Raw genomic sequence first — 21,285 nt, 5'->3', positions numbered from 1 at the left:
TGGGCACTGTATATTCTGGTTTATTTTGGTATGTTCTGTATTATTACGTTGTACTGTGCTGTGTTGATTGTGCCTGGCTGCTGTTGCACTGCGATTCCCCTCACGGGATTAATAAAGTATGTATCTATCTAGTTTTGTCCTTTGCTGTTTTTAGTTTTCACAATTACGGCAAGCAAGAGTTGTAGTCAGATAAAAAATAAACTTCTGTGACACTTTTTGAACACTATTTATATGTAATAGAGTTAAGAAAGTGTCATACATTAACCATTAAGACCTTGTAGAGCGCCTTAGTGAAGAAACTGTAAAGGGTGTCTTACCCAAATATGGCAATAAGCAGGGCCAACAGAAATATGTGTAGACACACTTTATTGTTCATCAGTCATTTGAGGAGCAGCTGTGTCTCTTCATTTGCTGCATGTCAGAGAGAACAAGCACTCTCAGGGGCAGGCTGTCTTTGTACTTATCAAGTTCAGGCCAAAACCTCCATGGTTATCCCAGTGTGAAGAGTGAAACAAGGTTAAAACAAAGCAGTGCTAAGTGATTGCAACGATCTTAAACAGAAGCACTATCTTTTCATCAAAGACACTCAATTTGTTTTGATGGTAAACATTAGAAAACTGCAGAGTAACATACAAAAATCTGTGCTACACAACATAGATACTTTTTCATCTTGTGTACTACTCGTCAATCAGCTTATCTATTACTCATTAAAGACTGTTTACACTACACTTTCCCAACTCTGGACTTCAGGGTTCAGAATCCCCCGTTTTTCTGATTCTCTTTAAAACATCAGCAGCTGAACGCTTTGGAGAAGAGATTTAGTGGTCCAGTCAAGCCTTGATTGAATCAATGTACCCCTTATAACTGTTTATAATTCAAGAACACATAGAACAGTTGCTGGATTCCGGACTCCGAGAGATGATTTGGGGAGTCTGCAGTTTACACCAGGTAAAGGAAGGTACTGAACACCAGAACATAAAAAAGGTTATAAAAGAGTGAAGGCCTTAAGCCCAGCTACTTGCAACTAGCAACCCACTGAAGCTAAGCAGGTATGAGCCTGGTCAGTACAGAGCTGAGAGACCTCCTAGGGAAAAACTAAGGTTGCTGCTAGAAGAGGTACTAGTGTGGCCAGTAGTGGGTGCTCACCCTGTGGTCTATGTAGGTCCTAATGCCCCAGTATAGTGACGGGACACTATGCTGTAAAATGGTGCTGTCCTTCAGATGAAATATAAAACTAGGGTCCTGACTGTGGTCATTAACAATCCCAGGGAGTTTCTTGAGAAGAGTAGGGATCTTACCCTGGTATCCTGCCCAAATTTCCTATTAGCCTTTACCAGTACTGGTCTCCTAATAATCCCCATCTATGAATTGGGTTCTTCACTCTGTTCTCCTCCCTACTGATAGCTGGTGTGTGGTGAGTGTACTGGTGCACTCTGGCTGCTGTGGCATCATCCAGTTGGGCCTGCACATTGGTGGTGGTGGAGGGGTGTCCCCATTACCTGTAAAAGGGCTTTGAGCGTAGTGTCCAGAAAAGTACTATGTAAGTGAAAGGAATTATTATTATTATTATTATTATTGATCCAGGGATTTCATCCTGTCATTTCCAAATTGAAGCTAGGATATTGTCAATAAAATTACTGGGTATTTTGTTCCAGAATCCTATAACACTGCAAAACAGTGCTTCCTTTTCTCAGTTTTAAAAGTAATTTACCTAGTTTTCTTTCTGCTTCTTCTGGTTCACGTTTTACTGTTGTTTCACGGGCAGTGAGATAGCAAGAAATGATTGTGCATAGCATTCATATGTTGTATATACAGTACAAAACTCATTTTTGAGAAATTAATAACAAGGAAAAGGAACACTCCTTCGTGAACACATCGCTCACCGGAAAAGTTGTGATAATACGTACAGTAGATGGTGCTTCTGAAACCCCTGCAATTAGATATACATTCAGTTACAGAGGGTTCATGGGCATGTGCAAAGTGGGAAACATTTCACTGTTCATGAACGAGGAAAATTTAGTTACGATTTTTCTAAAAATACGTATTTTCCTCGGATCCTTGCACATAAAGTAAAACATCTATGCACACTTTTCAATCAGTAGTTCTTATTTTGAAGTTATTGAAATGTATCTCCACCTAGTGGCAAATATGTTTTCGACTGCATTTTACATGCAATACTCGTGTCCCCATTTATGGTACTGTTAGGTTGGTTTTCAGGTAAGGTAGGGTGCGTGATTACGTGTGATTTATACGTTTCGAATACTTGATATAATAATGCCAAACCTGTTTTTGAACATCTTATTTCAAATTGCTATTATTTGAAATAGGCATAATACTGCTACCCACCGAGTAATTGGACAGCACACGAACACAACCATCATTTTCTCACTGCAAGTAGGACTAGACTTTTTTAACAGGCAAAAATTTTGCTTAGGTATAATGTCATCTGGGGATTTTAAAAGATGATTCAGTACACTTAAATTGTGTTTTCCAAAAATTCTATATTTCACTTTTAAAAACATTTCATTACATTGTATGAACTCAAATGTTCGCAAAATTAACTGGAGGAGTGTAATGTGTCTTAAAAGTGTTAAGTATATTGCTTCGGTTATTATACCATATTATCATGAAAGCGTATACACAGACCTTTGCGCTGTGTTGCCTTTTACAGTTCCATATTTTTATATTCTAAAAAATCTTAAGATTTAGATAACTTCGTCTGTTGTAACAAGGCACTACCGGTAAGGCAGATAAATCACATGACGGAAAAGGTCCACAAGTGTCGTACTAATGCCCCCCCTCCTTGCCGTAAAGTAATCCGGCAATGTCGCGCTGCAGCCCGTGATGTGTGGGGTGTGAAACCCGCTCGGTCTTTTCCTGCGACTCTGCATCACAACCTGGTATGGCCGATTGAGCGCTCTGTAAAAAACATCCCGTTTCTGAGTCTTTATGAGTGAAAAATAACGTTTATGTATTATTTCTTTTAGGAACATGCCGGCTAAAGGTCCCCTGCAGTCCGTCCAGGTTTTTGGACGTAAAGTGAGTGAAAAAATAGTTTATTCCTTACACGTGTGTAATGAGGATCTCTTCGCTAGGCACCCACAGCGATTAAAAATTACTGTTATATTGTACAACATCAATAAAAAATCAGCATACTTACTTTATTTTACTTTATATAAGCTCAAGTGGTATGTGTCGCCAACAGCTTTAGCTACATTATGTTGTTAGAAAACAGTAATAACGTGAAGTTTGTCTGCGGCCTTGTCATGTTGTAACTGGAAGGGATCGGCTTTTGTAAGCAGCGCTGTCGAAAGCAGCATTGTGTGGCAGATAGTTTACATTTCTGTCACAGTTTGATCCAAAGACGTTTTTTTTAAAAAAATAAAACATTGGGTTGTATTTTTTTGTACCTCGGTAACCCGCCGAGTGTAAGCACGGAACCATTAGAAGTATATATCATCGTGGTAGTAAGTCTGGTCATCTACATCGTGTAACAGGTCTGGAATTCATTAGGATTCGGTATGTCATCTTTTGATTAATTTAGGTTTTCGATCTCTGTGCGATAAGTCAGAATCGATACTGAACAGATTTGTAGAATTGGAACCGGATGTATTAGGAAGGCATCTAATATCCCGTGGATGAGGAGGTTAAATAAAAATTAGGACTCCTAATGTACTGTATCGCTCTTGGTGAAATAAATGAACGGCACATCGGTCATATTGTGGTCCTTTTGTGTAGCACATACCCGGGCCTAATTTGTAAAACTTCACTCTGTTTTCATTTTTAAAGTGTTTCAGGAAGTAATAGAGTTTAAAACAGTTACTTAAAATATTATACACTGTGGACATTGGCCCATTTAAATAGCACTTTAGTTTGAAGTAAGTTATAACTTTTTTTTCCCCCCAACAGAAAACAGCCACTGCTGTCGCTCACTGTAAGAGGGGTAATGGCCTCATCAAGGTGAATGGCAGACCTCTGGAAATGATCGAGCCAAGGACTCTCCAGTACAAGGTAAGAGTGTTGTTTTAGCACCAGTTGTGTTTTGGCCCACTTGCAGCTCGTATTGAAGCCTTGGATCATACTGCGTACACGCACCTGGCAGGGAACTATCTGTCAAATGCAATTTCTTTAGCCTATGTATGAAGCAGTTTTTTATTCTCCCAGTGAACCTTGGCTCATGGGGCATCGTAGAGTAGTAATTAGTGCTCTGGGCACATAACTGTAAGGGAGATTGTCTTGAGCAAGATGCTTTGCTATAACTGCTCTTGTCAACTAAGATATAAAAATGGATACTAGCATTAATAGGAGTTAACCCTGAGTGTTCATTTTTCTCATTTATGCTATTTAAAAATTTATTTTTTAAACATTAGTATTAGTAAATTGGAATTACTTGTATTCAAGGTATGGTGAATCCATTGACATTGTAATGTTTACTGTTTTTCTTTTCAGCTGTTGGAGCCAGTTCTTCTCCTGGGCAAGGAGCGCTTTGCTGGTGTTGATATCAGAGTTCGTGTGAAGGGTGGTGGTCATGTTGCACAGATCTATGGTAATGCAAGTTTGCTTTTTGTTCTTAGAAGTTCAGCATTGCTGTTTGCTTAATTCTGATACATTTGTAATATCGCATCTAATTCAAGATGAATGGTGAACTAGCTAAACACCAGAAAATATATGGATTTAGATGTATTTTCTTATGCACGATTTTTTAAGATGTATTTTGTGTTTTGCAGTGTTACTTTGTTCCCCAAAGTTCTGTATTGGAAGTATAAATGACTTTCTGTGGTTCTGTTACCCGATGCAATTCAGTGACAATCATTAATGAGACCCTTTTCAGTATTAGCTGGGACTTGTAATTTTAAGGGTCAGGATCCAGTGTTGAGTATTGCTGCTTCTGTAGGACCACAGGTTTAAAATGACGTTACCTGTATGAACAGTAGATTGAATTTGTGCTGGTTGCTTGTCGATATTTGTTTACGCTATTGCTCCTTCATGTAGTCACTAAAGTGAAGTTTATGGAAGAGACCAGGATTCAGTAAGTGTACAACATAGTCCAGCCCACCAGAGGTAGAAATTGATCATGGTGGCTGCCTGTCAGACAAACATACATGACCACCATATAACAACATAGCATCACTTTATCAGCCCTATACAATTTCTTGCATTAGGAATTTGTCTTTTCGCATACCCCAGCTTGCTGTCCATGAGACACAGACACACAGACAGGGAGAGAAGCTTGGGGTCAGAGTGCAGGGTCAGCCATTGTACAGCACCCCTGGAGCAGTTGGGGTTAAGGGCCTTCCTCAGGGGCCCAACGGAGTAGGATTCCTCTGCCAGCTGTAGGATTTGAACCGGCAACCTTCCAGCCACAGGCGTAGATCCTTAGCTACTGTACATATACAGGCAGGAACTTCTAGTTTTTGATTGAGTGATTAGCCTTTTGATATATGTATAGAATTCATGACACTGGATGATTTCGTTTTGCTGAAGAATTTTTTTCTTTTTACTTCACAGCCATCCGTCAAGCCATATCCAAATCCCTGGTTGCATACTACCAGAAGTGTAAGTTTTTCTGTTTTAGCACGGGGTTACCATTACATTCTTTGTTGAGTTACAAAATAAAATTCACATTATTAAATACATCCCAAGATTCTCAAAATGACTGTGTTAAAAACTATGTTGGTCAGCAAACATTCAGTAGTTATTTGTATCGGGGAAACCAATAGGTTCTTTTCTGATCGTTGCTTTGTAGTTTTAAAAATACTCTTTTGCCCACCTCATTCCTTGCATCGGAGTACTTTTTCATTAATTTGGTGGCTTAGATGTTATTTTACTTTGTGCAGATCAGGAATTCTGAGAGAGTGCTTTAAATATGGGATTACCCACTGTTTGTTTTGCCTTTTGGGTTCTGAATTTGGGTTCATGGGCAGATTAATGACGTATGTCTCAGTGTTGTCCTCGTCTTTCCTAGTGTTGTGTGGGAGCTCTGGTGATACTTTCCCATTAACTTGGATTTGGTTGTTCTGAACCAGTGACTATACAAGACAGTTTTCAATGTTGTGAGTTTTAAGATGTGTGGGGCTTCAGAAATGTTCTGGCTGAAAGGCGTTTCAATTAACATAAAACTGATGAATTAGAGGACACTTTGTTTAATGCATAGCATTTTGGATATCCCTTTGTGTCCCAGACCTTGAGGTGCCTGACATCTTGTCAACACGGTTCTCTTCTTTCGTAGATGTGGATGAGGCTTCAAAGAAGGAAATCAAGGACATCCTTATCCAGTATGACAGGACCCTGCTAGTTGCCGATCCCCGTCGCTGCGAGTCCAAGAAGTTCGGTGGACCTGGTGCCCGTGCTCGCTACCAGAAGTCCTACCGTTAAACTTTGTGTGTACATTTTCATAAATCAATAAATCTGGATCCAAAACATCTTGCATTCTTTTTATGTAATATTTGTTTCTGTAATAAAAGAAAAGACCCTTAATTTTAATATTTCAGACTCAAACCAATTTCCTTTTAATTTAAATGCGTGTATGAAATGATTGTCAGTACTGGGGGACAGTGCATAGTATGAAAGTATTTTTGGGAAGAGTGGTGTGTTCAGCTAAATGTGTTTAATACTCATAATGGAAAATGTGTAGATGTTACCTTGATCAGGCAGTTGACCTGATAATACTGGATGCGTAATTAGTACTGGGTGAAGCCTTTTCGATTCGATTTTCTTAACGGCATGTTGTCAAAGTTAAAATTTGAATTTTAATGATCCATAGTGTGACATTTTTATTACTGGAATGGTGTTGCGCAGCTTTTGTTTCCCTGGGGGCTCTCTAAGCAGTCTGAAGACTCAACAGCTTCCCCAAACCACTGATTGAAATGATGATTAGCTGGTGTTGTTTGCAGTAATATAGATTCCTCTGTCTTGGTTTTATAGGCCATGCTTGTTTTTCAACAGCATTTGATCAATTTCAGCAGTTGAGGTACAATGACATTTTCACTCTACTATATAGCTTGGATGAAGCTGAAGTTTAGTTTCTGGCTCTTGTGCCAGAAACCATTTCACCATTGTTGGACACATGTTCTTATTTTTTAGGCAGGGACACCTTGCTAGTCCTGGAGAACCCCAGTACAGTAAACCTTATGCTAATTCTTAAGTATTTTACTGATCAGTTAAGTGTGCAATTGATTCAGTGAAGAAAACTGGTCAAGAACTTGTGTTCTGATTTGTGTTGATGTTATTTGTAAGTACTAAGCTGTTAATCTGTAAAATAATTACAAATCTTAAGTCATTATTTAGAGGCTCCATAGAGTGCCTCATAAGAGAGCACAGATTTTTTAGAATATTTCTTAATCGAAACCCAAATGCTCTAACTATACATTAATGGGTAAAATGTAGGTGTGCACAACCTGCAAATAATCAAAAATCAAAGTACTGATCCAATGAATATTCTGTATCGGTGTTGCACACTAGCATGGTGCAGTTTTTGCATCCCTGTCTGTTGTATCAATTGATTTCTTTGTGGTTAACTCAATGAAGGAATATGATTTTTTTGCCAGTTGCTATAAAAGTGAGTTTTTCAGAGTGACTGGGATATTGACTCATTTTCCACCCCTCTCAGCCATTGAACTTTGTAGCTATTTAATGTTAGCCTCACAGGTGCATCCCTTACCAGTTTCATCCTGACTATTCTTCTGGAGGCACAGCTTGATCTAGGAAGTCCCTGGGTATCTTCTAATTCTTAATGACTGACTTCACCATGCTTAAAGTGATAGTATCTCTGCAATTTTTTTATTACCCTTCTCCTGTTCTGTGCCTTTCTACAACTTTATCCCTAAGCTGCTTTGAAAGCTCCCTGGTCTTCATAGTTGAATCTTTGCTTGAGCTAACTGATGGAGATTACAGAGGTGTATTTATTTTTATAAATCATGTGAACCACTATTACTGCACACTGAGGTTAATTCAGTCAGTCATGACCTGTCAACGTTAAGTGCACAGGAACTATTTTATTTTTAATAGCAAAGGCTAGTGAATACTTAACATTTTGTTTATTGGTTTTTCTCCAGTTTTGCTGACATTTAACTCCTTTTGCCCCTAAAAGTGTTCAGTGCTCACAAATATTCACTTTCTAAAAAGTGGACACCTTATTAGTACTTCAATACAATGGGACAGCCAGTAGCCATATCACCCTGCAGCTCTCAACTGGCTACCTTTTGAAGCTAGGCATGGTTGACTCTGGTCAGTACCCGGATGGGAGACTTCCTAGGAAGCTATGGTTGCTGCTGGAAGTGGTGTTAGTGGGACCAGCAGGGGGTGCCCACCCTGTGGTCTGTGTGGGTCCTAATGCCCTGGTATAGTGGGGGGGGGGGCACTATACTGTAGTGGGCGCCGTCTTTCGTTAAACTTAGGTCCCGACTCTCTGTGGTCATTAAAGATCCACGGGCATTTCTTGATAAAAGTAGGGGGTTATCCTGGTGTCTGGGCCATATCCCGCCCCCCTCCAAATTGTCCCCATGTATGACTGACTTGCACTTGTCCTGCGATGGACTGGCGCCCCGTCCAGGGTGAACCCTGTCTTGTGCTCGTTGCTTGCCGGGTAGGCTCCGGCTTCCTGCGACACCGTATGGTGTAAATGACATAACAGAATGGGACATCACCAGAAGGAGGCGAAGACTTTTTTAAAACTTTGTATAAAACTTGCTAGATTGGAGCTTTGCAAAATCAGGTTTGGAGACACCTGATCTAAAGTGTTTGCGTTGTCCACGAAGTAGGTAGCCCGTCCCCAGGGAAGCTCTATAAGAAGCGCAGGCTCATTAACTACCACACTGCTTCCTTTCCTGACTCAGGATTAAAAACCCGACAACATTTTTGTAAATATAATCATCCAAGATGCATGGAATGTGAAAGACATTTTGCAGTGTTACTTAATTTTATTATATGTTAAAATTATCTTATCAATTGCCCTTTATTGAATTTGAGTGTACGTCTAAGAATATGATGTTTCCTTTCATGTTATATCCTAATGGATTTCGTAAGCACTAAGTATTTTTGGTTACTTCTAACGATTGCGAGCTACAATATCTTGCATTTGTGTGTGCGTGTTGTGTTATTAACAAAAATAAAAACAGAAGAAACGGAAGTAAACGTAACGACTTGATAGGGATTGTCGGGTCTAAACAGAATTCCAGCTTGGTAGGAGCTATTTTTAAAATCAGATTCAAAACATGTTGGAATTTCCATCTAGTTCGTGTATCATGTGTAACGTTCCTGTCTTCTGTGATTTTTTTCATAGTAGAATTAAATTGTGTAGTCATTTGGCAGTATTACGACATTGCCATATCAAATTAAGTTGTGTCACTTGAGTGAAGATAAAAATAACCACAGGTAAAATGTGCCTTCCATTGTTGTGACGTCGTACAGAACCCTTGTTCTATCTGTCCTCAGACATTAATTAAGATACAGCAAAGTACCCTGCAATGGGCATTTCACAGAACCGAAAACCACGGCATCTTCTACATTCGGTAAGTGCTATATTTGCCAACTGCTTCTTAAAAACACGTGTAGTTGGTGATAAAGTGTATTTTGGTTTCTGCTCTTATTGAACTCAGATTAATTTTATGCTCGGCAGTGAAAGAATCTAACCAAATTACTTTATCTTTAATGTTCCTGATAATATAATATACATGTCACAGACGAATATGTCCTGAGATACAACTTATTTGATCCTCAGACTCATGAGGGCAGTATTTCCAAAGCTTTGCTACCTGTTCATCAGAAACCTGAACCTTTGATTCGAATGCTAACAAATTCAACCTTAGTGTACTTTATTTAGATGTGTTTTTTCCATGCTTAAGTGTCTCTGTGTAAAATTTAAATATTTACAGCTACTAATGACATAATTAGTATATAAAATATTGGTATTCTTAAACCCATCATTTTTTGGAAAGCGGTGTTCAACATGCACATAAGAATATAACATTACTTAGTATATAAGGCGAATCTTATGTATGGAAAAATACCCTTAAAGCTATCAATGAATTTGCACAATTAAGGCTAACTCAGGCATTGAATACATGTACAGAATAAAACTTTCATGTTTTACTTCCAAAACAATTCAAGCAGTTGCACAGCTTTTTGGAATACCGTTTTAAAACGTTTCCTATGGAGAAAATAGCTTCTGGGAATAAATTAAAGATAAATGCTTTTTCTGAAATTCCAAATTTAAGTTTTCATTTAATTTTGCATGGAGCAGTGATTATGATTCTGCAATCGGACTGGATAGTCGCGGCTTGCAATTCGGGCAGGACTGCTGTTGTAAGTTTAAGCAAGAAATTTCACTCATAATTGTTACAGTGAAAATGCCCTGCTTAGCAAATGAGCATTCAGATTGTCATAGTTAAATTTGATTTTTTTCCAGCTTTCATGGTAAAACGTTTAAACCTCATCAAAACATAAAAACCGAAAAATACTTAAGTTGGACTCACTGAGCCACTTCGTTGGTATGATAGGACTACACTAATGTCTTTAATGATTTTAAATAACACAATGGCTAGGAATAAATACTGTACAACACTGCACCAGAAAATAAAAAAAAACACTTGTGATTCTTACATCTCCGCGTTTCAACTTAAAAATATATCGTGGGTGTCTCCGTAAGTTCATGTTCTAAAATGTGTCCTTGTGATGTCCGTGATTTATTGTGAAAACGTCGACTGCAAAGCATTAAATGAGCCCCTTAAGCCGTACTGACAATACTTTTTATTTCTATTGATATCGGAGATTTATTTTAATTATTGAAAATAATTCAAATATTGTATCTATGCTGTATTGCAATGTGAATTTAGCAATTATTCAAAATGTATTGATAAATTATTTTTATCCACTCTTCTGTGCTTTTATGAATGCATCTCGTGTGACGTTTTCTACTTAATGAGATTGATTTCTGCCTATGTTAAATTTATCACCACTGTTATGCTTTCTCGTTTGTATAAGAAGTTATAGATTTAAAGTGATTTTAACAATAACAACATAACATTTTGATATTTTGAACAACAATATATAATTCAAGCCCTTAACTCACTACTTACATTAGACAGTAATTTGTTTGCCGTCTTCAGTTGCAAAGACAGTAGATCCTAACTCAAAAAAAATAAACTTCAAGTTCGAGACAGGAGTTGTGGTGCTTTGTTGAAATTTAAAATAAATGTACGGAAATATATAATGTGATAAGTCCCGATTATATTGTAACGCAACGGGGGAGCCCCCGTTGCGTTACAATATTAAAAACTACATTTTGTATTGCAATGTAAAAGTCTGCATATTTTGTATACTGTTGTATACTACTGTATATAGCTCTCTCACGTTGTCTTTGCATACAACCTTGTGTCATGTACAGTATAAAACGATAAGAACAAATGTGGAAAAGACTGACTTGCTTTTGCTGTGACGTTTCACACATTATTAGGCCTATATGTATTTTTTGTCCTTTGTCACTTAAAATGCACTTCTATATTCAGATATTTTACCTTTAAGACCAGGATTGGTCGTCTCATTCATAGTTTCATTGTGAAAAAAAGATTGCGTTTTCATTTAGCATGACGCAGCACAATTTTTCAGTTCACAAACACGTTATTTAACCACGAATGCAGCCTGCAAATAAGAACAGATAGACTTTACATGTGTTATGTGAGGCAGTGTAACTAATCCACCCACAGGTAAACGAGTCACTATGCATTGCTAATGAGAGGGAGAAAAAGATTTTCATGGAAGATTTGTCAAGTCCTCTGAAGACTGTCGGCGAAAGAGTCTATGCTGCTGCAGAACAGCTAAACCTGGAACTGCACAACAAAATATTCTGACAAACGAATGTACTAAAATGCCCTCATAATTTTGATTGCTGGTTTCAATAGGACGCAGCCCTGAAATGAACATAAAGAGGAACTTAAAATTAATGATTCCTTGGATCGTAGTATTATTCTGCCAACTACTCCTTTTTCAAGGTAAGGTGTATTTTTTTTTGTAATTATTGTTCGTTTTCTAAACGTCTCCGCCTAATTGTTGCTTGACCGCATATACATTTGATCTTTGACTAATAAGATGTTTTTTTTTATCATTTAGGAATATTAACCAAATAATGAGTACAATCCATTAGAAGAACAGACGATTTTCATTTTTAATATTTAATTGTAAAGTGTTTTTCGCCTCTCATTATACTCAAATACAATTTATTTTCTTTAGAAAACTAAGATTTGTAAGAACAAAACTACGCAATGCGTTGTAGAATTGAAACTCAGTTTAAATAATTCAGTATAATTATTATTGATTATTATTAAGTTGATGCCTGATCTTTGATTTTATATCAATATCTTTGATGTCAGTATTTAAGCATTATTTCACATAAATAAAAATATTGGCTGTAATTAAGTGGCAATTAGTTATAAGATGAAACTAACGCCGACAAGTATTCATATTCAATACCATGGACACAAAGCCGTCTGCCGATTCAAGTTGAATAATGAAATAAAATGAAAACAACTTTATTATAAAACAAACGTAATGCCTTCGTATTCTTATGTGTTCAGTATAAAACATTTTACATAAAGCAAAAAAAGAAAAATATATGTATAATATTAAAATACTTATGCATTTGGCATTGCGTTCTGTATTCCTTTCTGACCCCCCTTGGCCGAAACAAGGCAGATTTAATACACTTGTGTTTGTTTGTAGACACTGAATGACATGATTTATTGTTAGAAGTTTGAATTGTCAAAGAAATTGCAAACAATGTTTTAAAATAAGTGCGTGTTAAGCTCTCAAGAGACTACGTTTTAGTAACGGCAGGATTTTTTTTCTTCATTTATTTATTGAAAACCATTCCTGTGTTTTAAGAAGTAAAGCACTGCTTCTTGTGCCATGGCTATTAATTTAGGCTGTCTCTATGTTAATCAGGATTTAACTGCCAGTCTACAGATCCACAAAGTAGAACACAAAGGTAAGTTTATTTGAATTAAACATATCCATCATTTTGCACTCTTAATAGATTACGATATTTGTGCAACTTTACTGCATATTTCTTGTATCACATACAATAATTCGTAATGCTACATATGTTAAAAAATAATTACTATTGTATAAATTGCAAGTATTATAAAATTATGTGCACTTAGAAAAATGTAAGTTTATACCACTATTTAATTTAAAGAACCCCATGTACTATGAAAAACATAAATTAGTTGTTTTATAAACATAATTTTCTTTACTACAGGAATGTGTTCATCCGTAAATTTGTAAAATGTGGGAAAAACTGATAAAGCATCAATTTTACAAAGTTTGAAGTTTGTCACTTGTGTTTTAATGTAAAACTGTTTATTAAGTTGTGGTACCACTTGTTGTATTGGCAAATTATTTGAAAGATTGTTATTTAAACAACTCTGTAGAAGACAATTCAGAAAAAATGAATATTATGGAAAGTGGGAGGGGGAACTAATTTGCAGTTCAAGAGCTTTTTAATTAGAATATGACTGATAAAAGTTGTGTATCCTTCCAGGGGTAGGGAGCGGTTTTTTAATCAACTATACAGTAGTCCCATTTTAGCCTCATCTGTGACTTATTTTATGAACAAATGTAACTGTCCAGGCCCTGTTGATCGTCTAGTTCACTGATTTGCTGTGGAAAACAAATTTAACATTGATTGATTCAACATTTTGAAGAGTTCATTGTGGGATCTCTGGTTCAGCTGGAAAATTCTTTTTAAATTTCTTCAGTATCTTTTGAAATCAAAGATCTTCTTAGAGAAGAGGTGGGCATATAGTATGTGTATGATCCATATTGTAGGGTAGGTGCCTTAGGTTTCTTAAAAAGCCACCTTGCCCTCTGATAGTACAAGTTGCTTTTTGTTCCTTCCAGGAAAAGGTTTAATGCACTTCGGCAGAAACGAGATCTCTTCGGAGAAGGGGTAGGTATACCTAAGAGAAAGGAGAAAAAAGGGCACCAAAATATTGAAGCACACCTGATTTTACAAAGAGCTCTTTGTGTGCAGCATACAAATGGCCGAGCTGCTCAAAGGATGGTTCTTGCAGCCAGCTGCCTCATTGCCACTGGTTCCTGGTCAACAGGTGCCTACAGTCATGTTGATCAACTCTCAGATGACAGTTATAGTCTTCGCTCTTGAAAGCTTAAGATGAAGCCTTCCTGAATGGAATCCATGAGAAACGTCTGTGGTACTGCAGTGTTGTCTCCTAGTCATTCCTCCTTCAGTGCAAAAAATGACCTCCCCGCTGTTTCAAAGGAGTGTCGTTTTTCATTTCCAGTTTACCTTGACTGCTACGTGCCTCAAAGCTGGGTGTTCACAAAGTCAGAACAGTTGTAGAACTTTTTGTCACTGTAGACGTATCTGCATTTCACGGCTTTTTGAGGTACCCTTTGCCCTTTGTGTTTTTTTCCTGTTTTGTAGACAGATTTCATTATAAGAGATGTCACTGGCTGGTAGTCCATAGCACATGATTAAATAAAAAAAAAACTTTCTCATTCAATTGTTTTAAAGGAGCAAATGACAATAACTGTACTAAATAACTGCAACTCTCACTTAAACTCATAACAAAGTTATTAGCATTCCATTTATAGTAATAAGCCAATTACACATGAGACCAAACTGAAATGTCTTTATAACAATGCAAATAACCGCTACTGGGGGTTGTTTCCCATTGGCTTGCTAATATTTTATTAATTTATTAATTATTTATTAATCTTAATTTTATCTCATGATATATGAAATTTCTAAAATTATTTTGCTGTCCTTTTAAATGAAGTGTTCCAAATAAAACATATCAGAAAAAGCAGACTATTTATCCCCCTTTTCTCTTGTGGAAAAAAAACCGTTTTCAATCTTATTTAGTACAGAACATAGTTGTTTGCTATTATTATTGGAATAAAATACAGTATAACAGGTAATATCTTTTGTAAAGTGTTTTTCCTGTGAAATGTCAGTTCCGATTTCTGTCATATTATTATTACAGACGATAAGGCCACTGCTGTCTGAACCTGGCCAGCAAAGAAGCATCATTCATAACCGGTCTCTGGCTCGCGACGCATCGTCAGGTGTGGTTTTCAACACTCTCTGCTGATCAAGAAATTATTTCATATGTTTGTAAAACCTGAAGAACTTCGTTATGTAAAATATATTTCTCTGTGGCTTTTATTTTTTTCATAACAATTTTAATAGTCTGTTAGCTGTGGGTGGTCAACTTATAAGACTAATCCAGCTCCACACCAAGCGACCTCAGGCCTCATCCAATGAGATCACTAATGAACTGTATTTACTCAGCAGGGAAAATTTTAAAACAAATCTGCTTAAAAAAACAATAGATATGAGAATCTATATAGCATATTTTTTGTTGTTATTTCATAACATTACAGAAACATTTTACAGAAATACATTAATCAAGAGAACATGTTTTGCAGTCCTCCAGAGAAAACCTGTTCATTAGAAAGAGAGACTCCTTTCGTTTTACAAGTGACACAAAATCAGGAGACAGATTGTGGACTAGAAAGTTAAAAGCATTAATTGCCACTGACTTGCACTCACCTTTAACAATGACCCTCTTTTTTCTAGGTTTTGTGTTTCACTGAGGTATTTGCTTAGTCTGTGGAGTTATCACTGGAAGCTCATTTGCTTTAACTTTATTGTGTAACAGCAAAAACTGTTTTTGCCATGAACAGAGCTTTTATTTTCTAATTTAATGAAGACTGACTAAACCATTTACCTGTATGTAGGTGGATATAAAGGTCTGAATGGGATAGTGTATCTCAACTGATGTCATCAGTGACATTATAATTGCGGGTTTTAGCATACCTGAAAGCATCAGTTCGGTCATCTTAAGAGTCTGACTGTTTGGATAAATTGTTTTCGGGCAAGAGACAGTTGTAATGTGTAAAACATGAAATGCCACGTGGTGTGAAATGAGACGTGGTGGATGTGTATTCAAAATGTTGAGAGTAAATTAAGGGTACATTCAAAGACACAATCCGGTTTGTCCTAGAGAAAGTAAAGGCTAGGCTCTTGATGGGAGCAAGTGGAGTCTGACAGTCTACTGATTGTACTGCCTTTCAGAATCCTGCAGTTGCCTGAATGGAGGCTGGTGCATGAGTGGTGGTCTTTGCGAATGCAGCCAGTTCCAGGCTCTAGGGGACCGTTGTCAGATCAGTGAGTACCAGTATTCATTTTGTAACAATGAGAGGGATGTACACGAATGCCAAGAACTGCACTTTGTATAGTACAAAGTCAGCATTTTCCTCTTTGAAAACCATGCGGTATTTGTTACAATCTTGCCTTGAATTCATTCAGTAGAATAAAAATAAATTTGTGCTGTTGTTATACGTCTTAGTGATACTAATTATCGTGTAGCCTATCGTACCGAACAAAACAATGTCTGTCCCCATTTCAAAACTTCCTTTTCTCAGAGACAGTAAAGAGTTTATTAAACTGGTTGCATACCTACCCATACTACAGACTGTATTGTCAGTAATTGTGTATTTTTCCTTCAACACAATATGGTAATAATTGCAATGTGGGATTTTGAAAATCAAATGAAAAATGATGCCGTAGTTTAAAGTGATAATTTTAGATTTGATACATCCCAATCATGTAGATGAAATCGAGTTTGCAATTAACTTTAAAAGGAAATCCATTACTTGATTTCATGAATAGCTTCAGAAAGCAGCCAAGTACATAATTACTGATCATATCAGCAAGGAGAGCTCCAGAGAGCCGGTGAATATCCAAAGCAATAAACAGAAAACTATTAAAATCTACTTAATGCAGGATAGAATCATTAGATAATTCTGTTGTATTCTCAGATTGGAGGTTATCCCTTTAACTGTAATATAAGTAACTACCTCTTAATATGTATTTAGTGTTAACAATTTCATAGCATTTTAAGATTTTCCTCAGTAAATTGTGTCATCTTAGGCCATGTGCTTTTCTGAAATGGACCAAAATCGTAACATGCTGCTCATCTTCATGAAAGGCCTCATCTTTATTGATGTTTACGAAGAGCATTTTCCTTGCATTGCAAGTTTTTCTGCAGTTGTGCCATGTTAACACCATACAGTTTGTGTTGCCATAGCCTCCCACCTTTTCCAGTGTGCATTGCCATAACACTATATTATTCACCATGCTTTTACTGTGCTTTCACTGTGTTTTTTTCTCCCCATTCTGCTGCCCTATTTTCACAGTAAACCTTTGTAAGAGTGGCCTTGTGGTAAACTACTTCCTCACAGCAAAAGTGATTGGCTCCTGTATTCTGGCTACCTTTCACATTCAGTCTTTTCAACAGGACTCAGATAATCAGATTGTCTTAGGAAGTATATTCGAAGATTGTTTGTCATCTCAGCACTAAGAACAATTACATCCTTTCTTCAGATCCTTAAGTGCCATTTCCATTAAATGCTAAAAAAATTGTAGATGTGTATTTTGGTCTTGGCATGGCTTATTATGATAGAGCCAGCATTTTTTAACAGAGACAGCTTTTAGTGTATTGGCAGAAGAGATTTGTCATTTTGCTGTGCCCACTCTCTCATGAGTACTTATGGTATTACTTATTCTAGTTGTATTTCTATAGTTTTCATAAGAGCTGGCATGGGCGGCTTGTAAAGAAATTCTTATTATGAGGTCAAACATATTTATTTAATGTATTGTAATACAGTATACTGTATAATTAATGTATACTGTATTGCTTTTTTTCCTGTATTTTGTATCTGGTATTACCTGTGAACATATGATAAAAAACCTATTATTTAACAGAAAATACATACTGTAGGATTGGTGTTTCCAGAGTTCTTAACAGTTGCGTGTTCAGAGGGTACTAATCGTTATGCAATCATTCTCCAGGGATGCAATGTCAACCTTCAACTTTGTTTCTGTCGTCAAACTCAAACCACACAATTTAGTACACCCTGAAACTCTTGAGTTGTTGATTTTTTTAAATATCTTGCATTAATAGCACAGGTAGGTGTCTTATAATTCATAGGTCCGGGGTTCGATTCCATGAGTGTGCGTTGCTGAGTTTTTTTCACAGCACCTTGGATTCCTCCCAATGTACAAAGACATGCTGACCAGGTTAATGCATGCATTTAGTAGGCAGGGGACTGACAAAACAAATAACTTATAGGTGGCTGGGTGGATCAAGCAGACACCAGACACACTGAGGCAAGCCATGATTTGAAACAAAACACATGTTCAACATTTAAACTACATTTTCATTTTTATTACATGTGCATAGCTATATTTTCAATACAGTGAAAGGGGAATGATAGCCAGACAAACACATACTCACAGAAACTGCTCTCGTAGTCTCTCATACTCTACCTTATACTCTACTCATACCTTTCCTCTCTTATAGTTCCAGCTCATACTCTGCTCCTTTCCTCTCCTACAGTTTCAGCTCATACTCTACTCCTTTCCTGTCCTACAGTTTCAGCTCATACTCTACTCCTTTCCTCTCCTATAGTTTCAGTTAACACTCTACTCTTTTTCTCCTTAATAAATGTTGTTACTATAATATCTACTTCAAGACCTAGCCAGCAAACCTTACGATCACTGCTATTTCAGTATTGGCTCTCATAACACCTGCTGTACTTTTGTTCAGTCTGAATATTCAGAAAAGTTATGCTATATCATGAACTCATTGTGGCTGACTTGCCACAATGTCTTGTCTTTTTTTACTGAAACTAAATATATGCCAGCATTAAATTCCATCACCATTTTGGCTTCCTTAATCTTTAAATATTGCAGCAGACAACAAAGGGAGCTTTATAATGTGTATTCTTAGAAAATGAGCAGAGCAGTGCTGGTTTCATTAAATTTGGGTATACCTTACAGATTAAAGTGACTTTCAGCCTGATCTGAATAGAGTGTGGCTGAGGTCAAGCTGCAAATATTGTGTTATCTCCTTTGCTGAATATAACAGTCCCAGTCAAATAATTACACAAAGGGAGGTGGTTACTACAGGATATCATGAATGCAGAGCGTTGCAAAAGTATTCACTCCCTCCAATGATTTCCAGTTTTGTTAAATTACAAATGATGTACTAGCAAAATATAAAATCCAGGCTATGCATAACAATCTATACAGTGCCTGGCAGTTTTTGGCAAAGTTTGAAAGAAATGTATTTACATACTATGTTCAGTCCTTTGACTAACTATTATATAAAATACCTAGGTATTATACAGTATGAAATACTGAAATTAACTTTGGTAAAGTGCTAGTAAGAAAAACAGGCACGTTTTTCATATTTAATAACAATATGTGAATGAAAAATATGTACATAATACTCTTTGTTGTCAACAAATTAGTGAACTATTATTCAGCAGTATATGAAAAAAACTTAAATTAACTGAGACAAAGTATATATTTTTAATATGACAAAATATGAGTGAAAAATATCGACATAATGGCATGTTTTGCCAAAATAATGAGCTGATATTGTAATGAACTGAATTAATGAATCAAAACTATTACAAAAGTATGTTTACTTATTGCAGCAAGCAAAACTAGAATGGCATTTGAAACAAAAACATTTAATGGATTGGCCCTTTCTTTTGCACATGCACTTAACACAACCTTGTCCAGTCCCCCCCGTATATACAGTAGCTGAGTAGCTGCTGATCTGAGAGACATTTTTTTGTCCACAGGGACTTCCTCTAATCCTAGGAATCCTTTCTGATGTTCTGTGAACTGTGATCCTGTATGCAGTTGTTTCAAAACTCCTTGTCTTGTGCGCAGCTGATAAAACCCATCACTCAGGAGCAAGAACAATGAACTGCTGCACTTTACTGAACTGGCAGGAATGGCTTGTCAAATTGTCCTTTCATTTCCTTTGCTTGCTGCTCCAGATTAACCTTGGCATGAACACATAGAAGGCACAAAACATGTGAGCTGTTCCTTCTTTCTCCTCTTCCTCACTAAAATTATAGCCACAGATGAGCATGACGCCCGCTGAGTTGTGGAGCACACACAATAATGAAATCACTTGACGTACTTCTCACAGATGATGCATAGTGTTCCGAGTATTTTTTTTTCCGTTGTTGTGCTGGGCTCGGGTTGAGCTTGGGAAGCTGTTTCATCCACTCTCTCATCACTCAAATTATTCTCAGTCAAGTCCCGCTGAGTTGTGGAGCGCACACAATAATGAAATCACTTGACGTACTTCTCACAGATGATGCATAGTGTTCTGAGTATTTTTTTTTTCCGTTGTTGTGCTGGGCTCGGGTTGAGCTTGGGAAGCTGTTTCATCCACTCTCTCATCACTGATATTATTCTCAGTCAAGTCAACAATCTCTTCTAATTCCTCCTCCTATTCCAGATTTTTAAAAAATTATTGTGGGAGATTCAATGTGTTTTAACACAATTTTATTTCACAGCCAAAAAGAGCTTCATAAGGTGACCTCTTTTTACCAGCATGGTAGGCACTATTATTCATTAAGTGGACAAAATCTTAGACCTTCAGTCCATTTTATGCATCCTGCATCCTTGTCAAGATCGTATTTTCAATATCTTGATTCACCCTTTTGACACTGCCCTGGCTTTGCTTGTAATGGGGCTTTCTGTGCATAATTTTCAGTTCAGGTAAGTAATCTTAGTGGCTCAAAGAATACTGTTAGCAAACTCTCTTCCATACTGCAACAGAGGGAGCTCCAATAAGAGAAAATATATCAAACAAGTTGTAAGCCAGCTGTCTTGAGAGCTTTAAGAACAAAAAAAATAATGTTTTCCAGGTACACTAATGGAATCCATCAGTTTATCTTGATGGGTTTGAAAATCATAAGATTGACTTGACAACATGACAAAATAGGTTGATTGCATAAGTATTCACCCTCCTGAGTCAATACTCGGTGGAAGCACATTTGGCAGCAAATACGAATCTTTTTGTTTCATTTTTTACTCTTTCCTCTTTGCAAGTTGTCTGGGTATTGACAACAATATTCAGGTCTTGTGGTCTAGACAGATTTTCTGTTGGATTCAAGTCAAGACTTTGACTAAGCCACTCATGAACATTCACATTTGTCTTGCTAAGCCAATGCAATATAGCTTTGGCCATGTGCTCTTGGGTCATTGTCCTGCTGAAATGTTTAAGTCTTTAACAGATTGAAGTAGGCTTTTCTCTAGTGTATTTTCCTCCATCCATTTTCCCCTTAATCCTGACAAGCTTCCTTACTGATGAGCAGCAGTGCTACAACATGCTGGCACTACCTTGCTTGACAGTAAGGATGATATTGAGTGGGTGATGTGGGTTCTGTGTT

At 37.0% G+C, this 21,285-nt stretch overlaps 2 protein-coding genes across 2 annotated transcripts in view; both read left to right on the top strand.

The window, feature by feature from the left end:
* Positions 1-2,841: 2,841 nt before the first annotated feature.
* Positions 2,842-6,420, top strand: rps16 (ribosomal protein S16). The gene is made up of 6 exons (XM_088922829.1): positions 2,842-2,900; positions 2,988-3,039; positions 3,910-4,011; positions 4,450-4,546; positions 5,509-5,556; positions 6,230-6,420. Exons 2-6 carry the CDS (start codon positions 2,992-2,994, stop codon positions 6,373-6,375), a joined length of 441 nt encoding a protein of 146 aa, XP_088778955.1. The 5' UTR covers positions 2,842-2,900; positions 2,988-2,991; the 3' UTR covers positions 6,376-6,420.
* Positions 6,421-11,911: 5,491 nt separating this feature from the next.
* otogl (otogelin-like) overlaps positions 11,912-21,285 on the top strand; it is a 73,051-nt gene continuing 63,677 nt past the window's right edge. The window contains exons 1-5 of the mRNA XM_088923690.1: positions 11,912-11,987; positions 12,937-12,979; positions 13,894-13,942; positions 15,003-15,084; positions 16,097-16,189. Coding sequence (XP_088779816.1) covers positions 11,912-11,987; positions 12,937-12,979; positions 13,894-13,942; positions 15,003-15,084; positions 16,097-16,189 — 343 coding nt within the window. The remainder of the gene's footprint in view (positions 11,988-12,936; positions 12,980-13,893; positions 13,943-15,002; positions 15,085-16,096; positions 16,190-21,285) is intronic.

Source organism: Atractosteus spatula, chromosome 8 (assembly GCF_055471065.1).
Source record: "Atractosteus spatula isolate fAtrSpa1 chromosome 8, fAtrSpa1.hap1, whole genome shotgun sequence".
NCBI lineage: Eukaryota > Metazoa > Chordata > Actinopteri > Semionotiformes > Lepisosteidae > Atractosteus > Atractosteus spatula.
The sequence above is the reverse complement of the archived record's forward strand: the minus strand, read 5'-3'. Positions and strand labels throughout refer to the sequence as shown.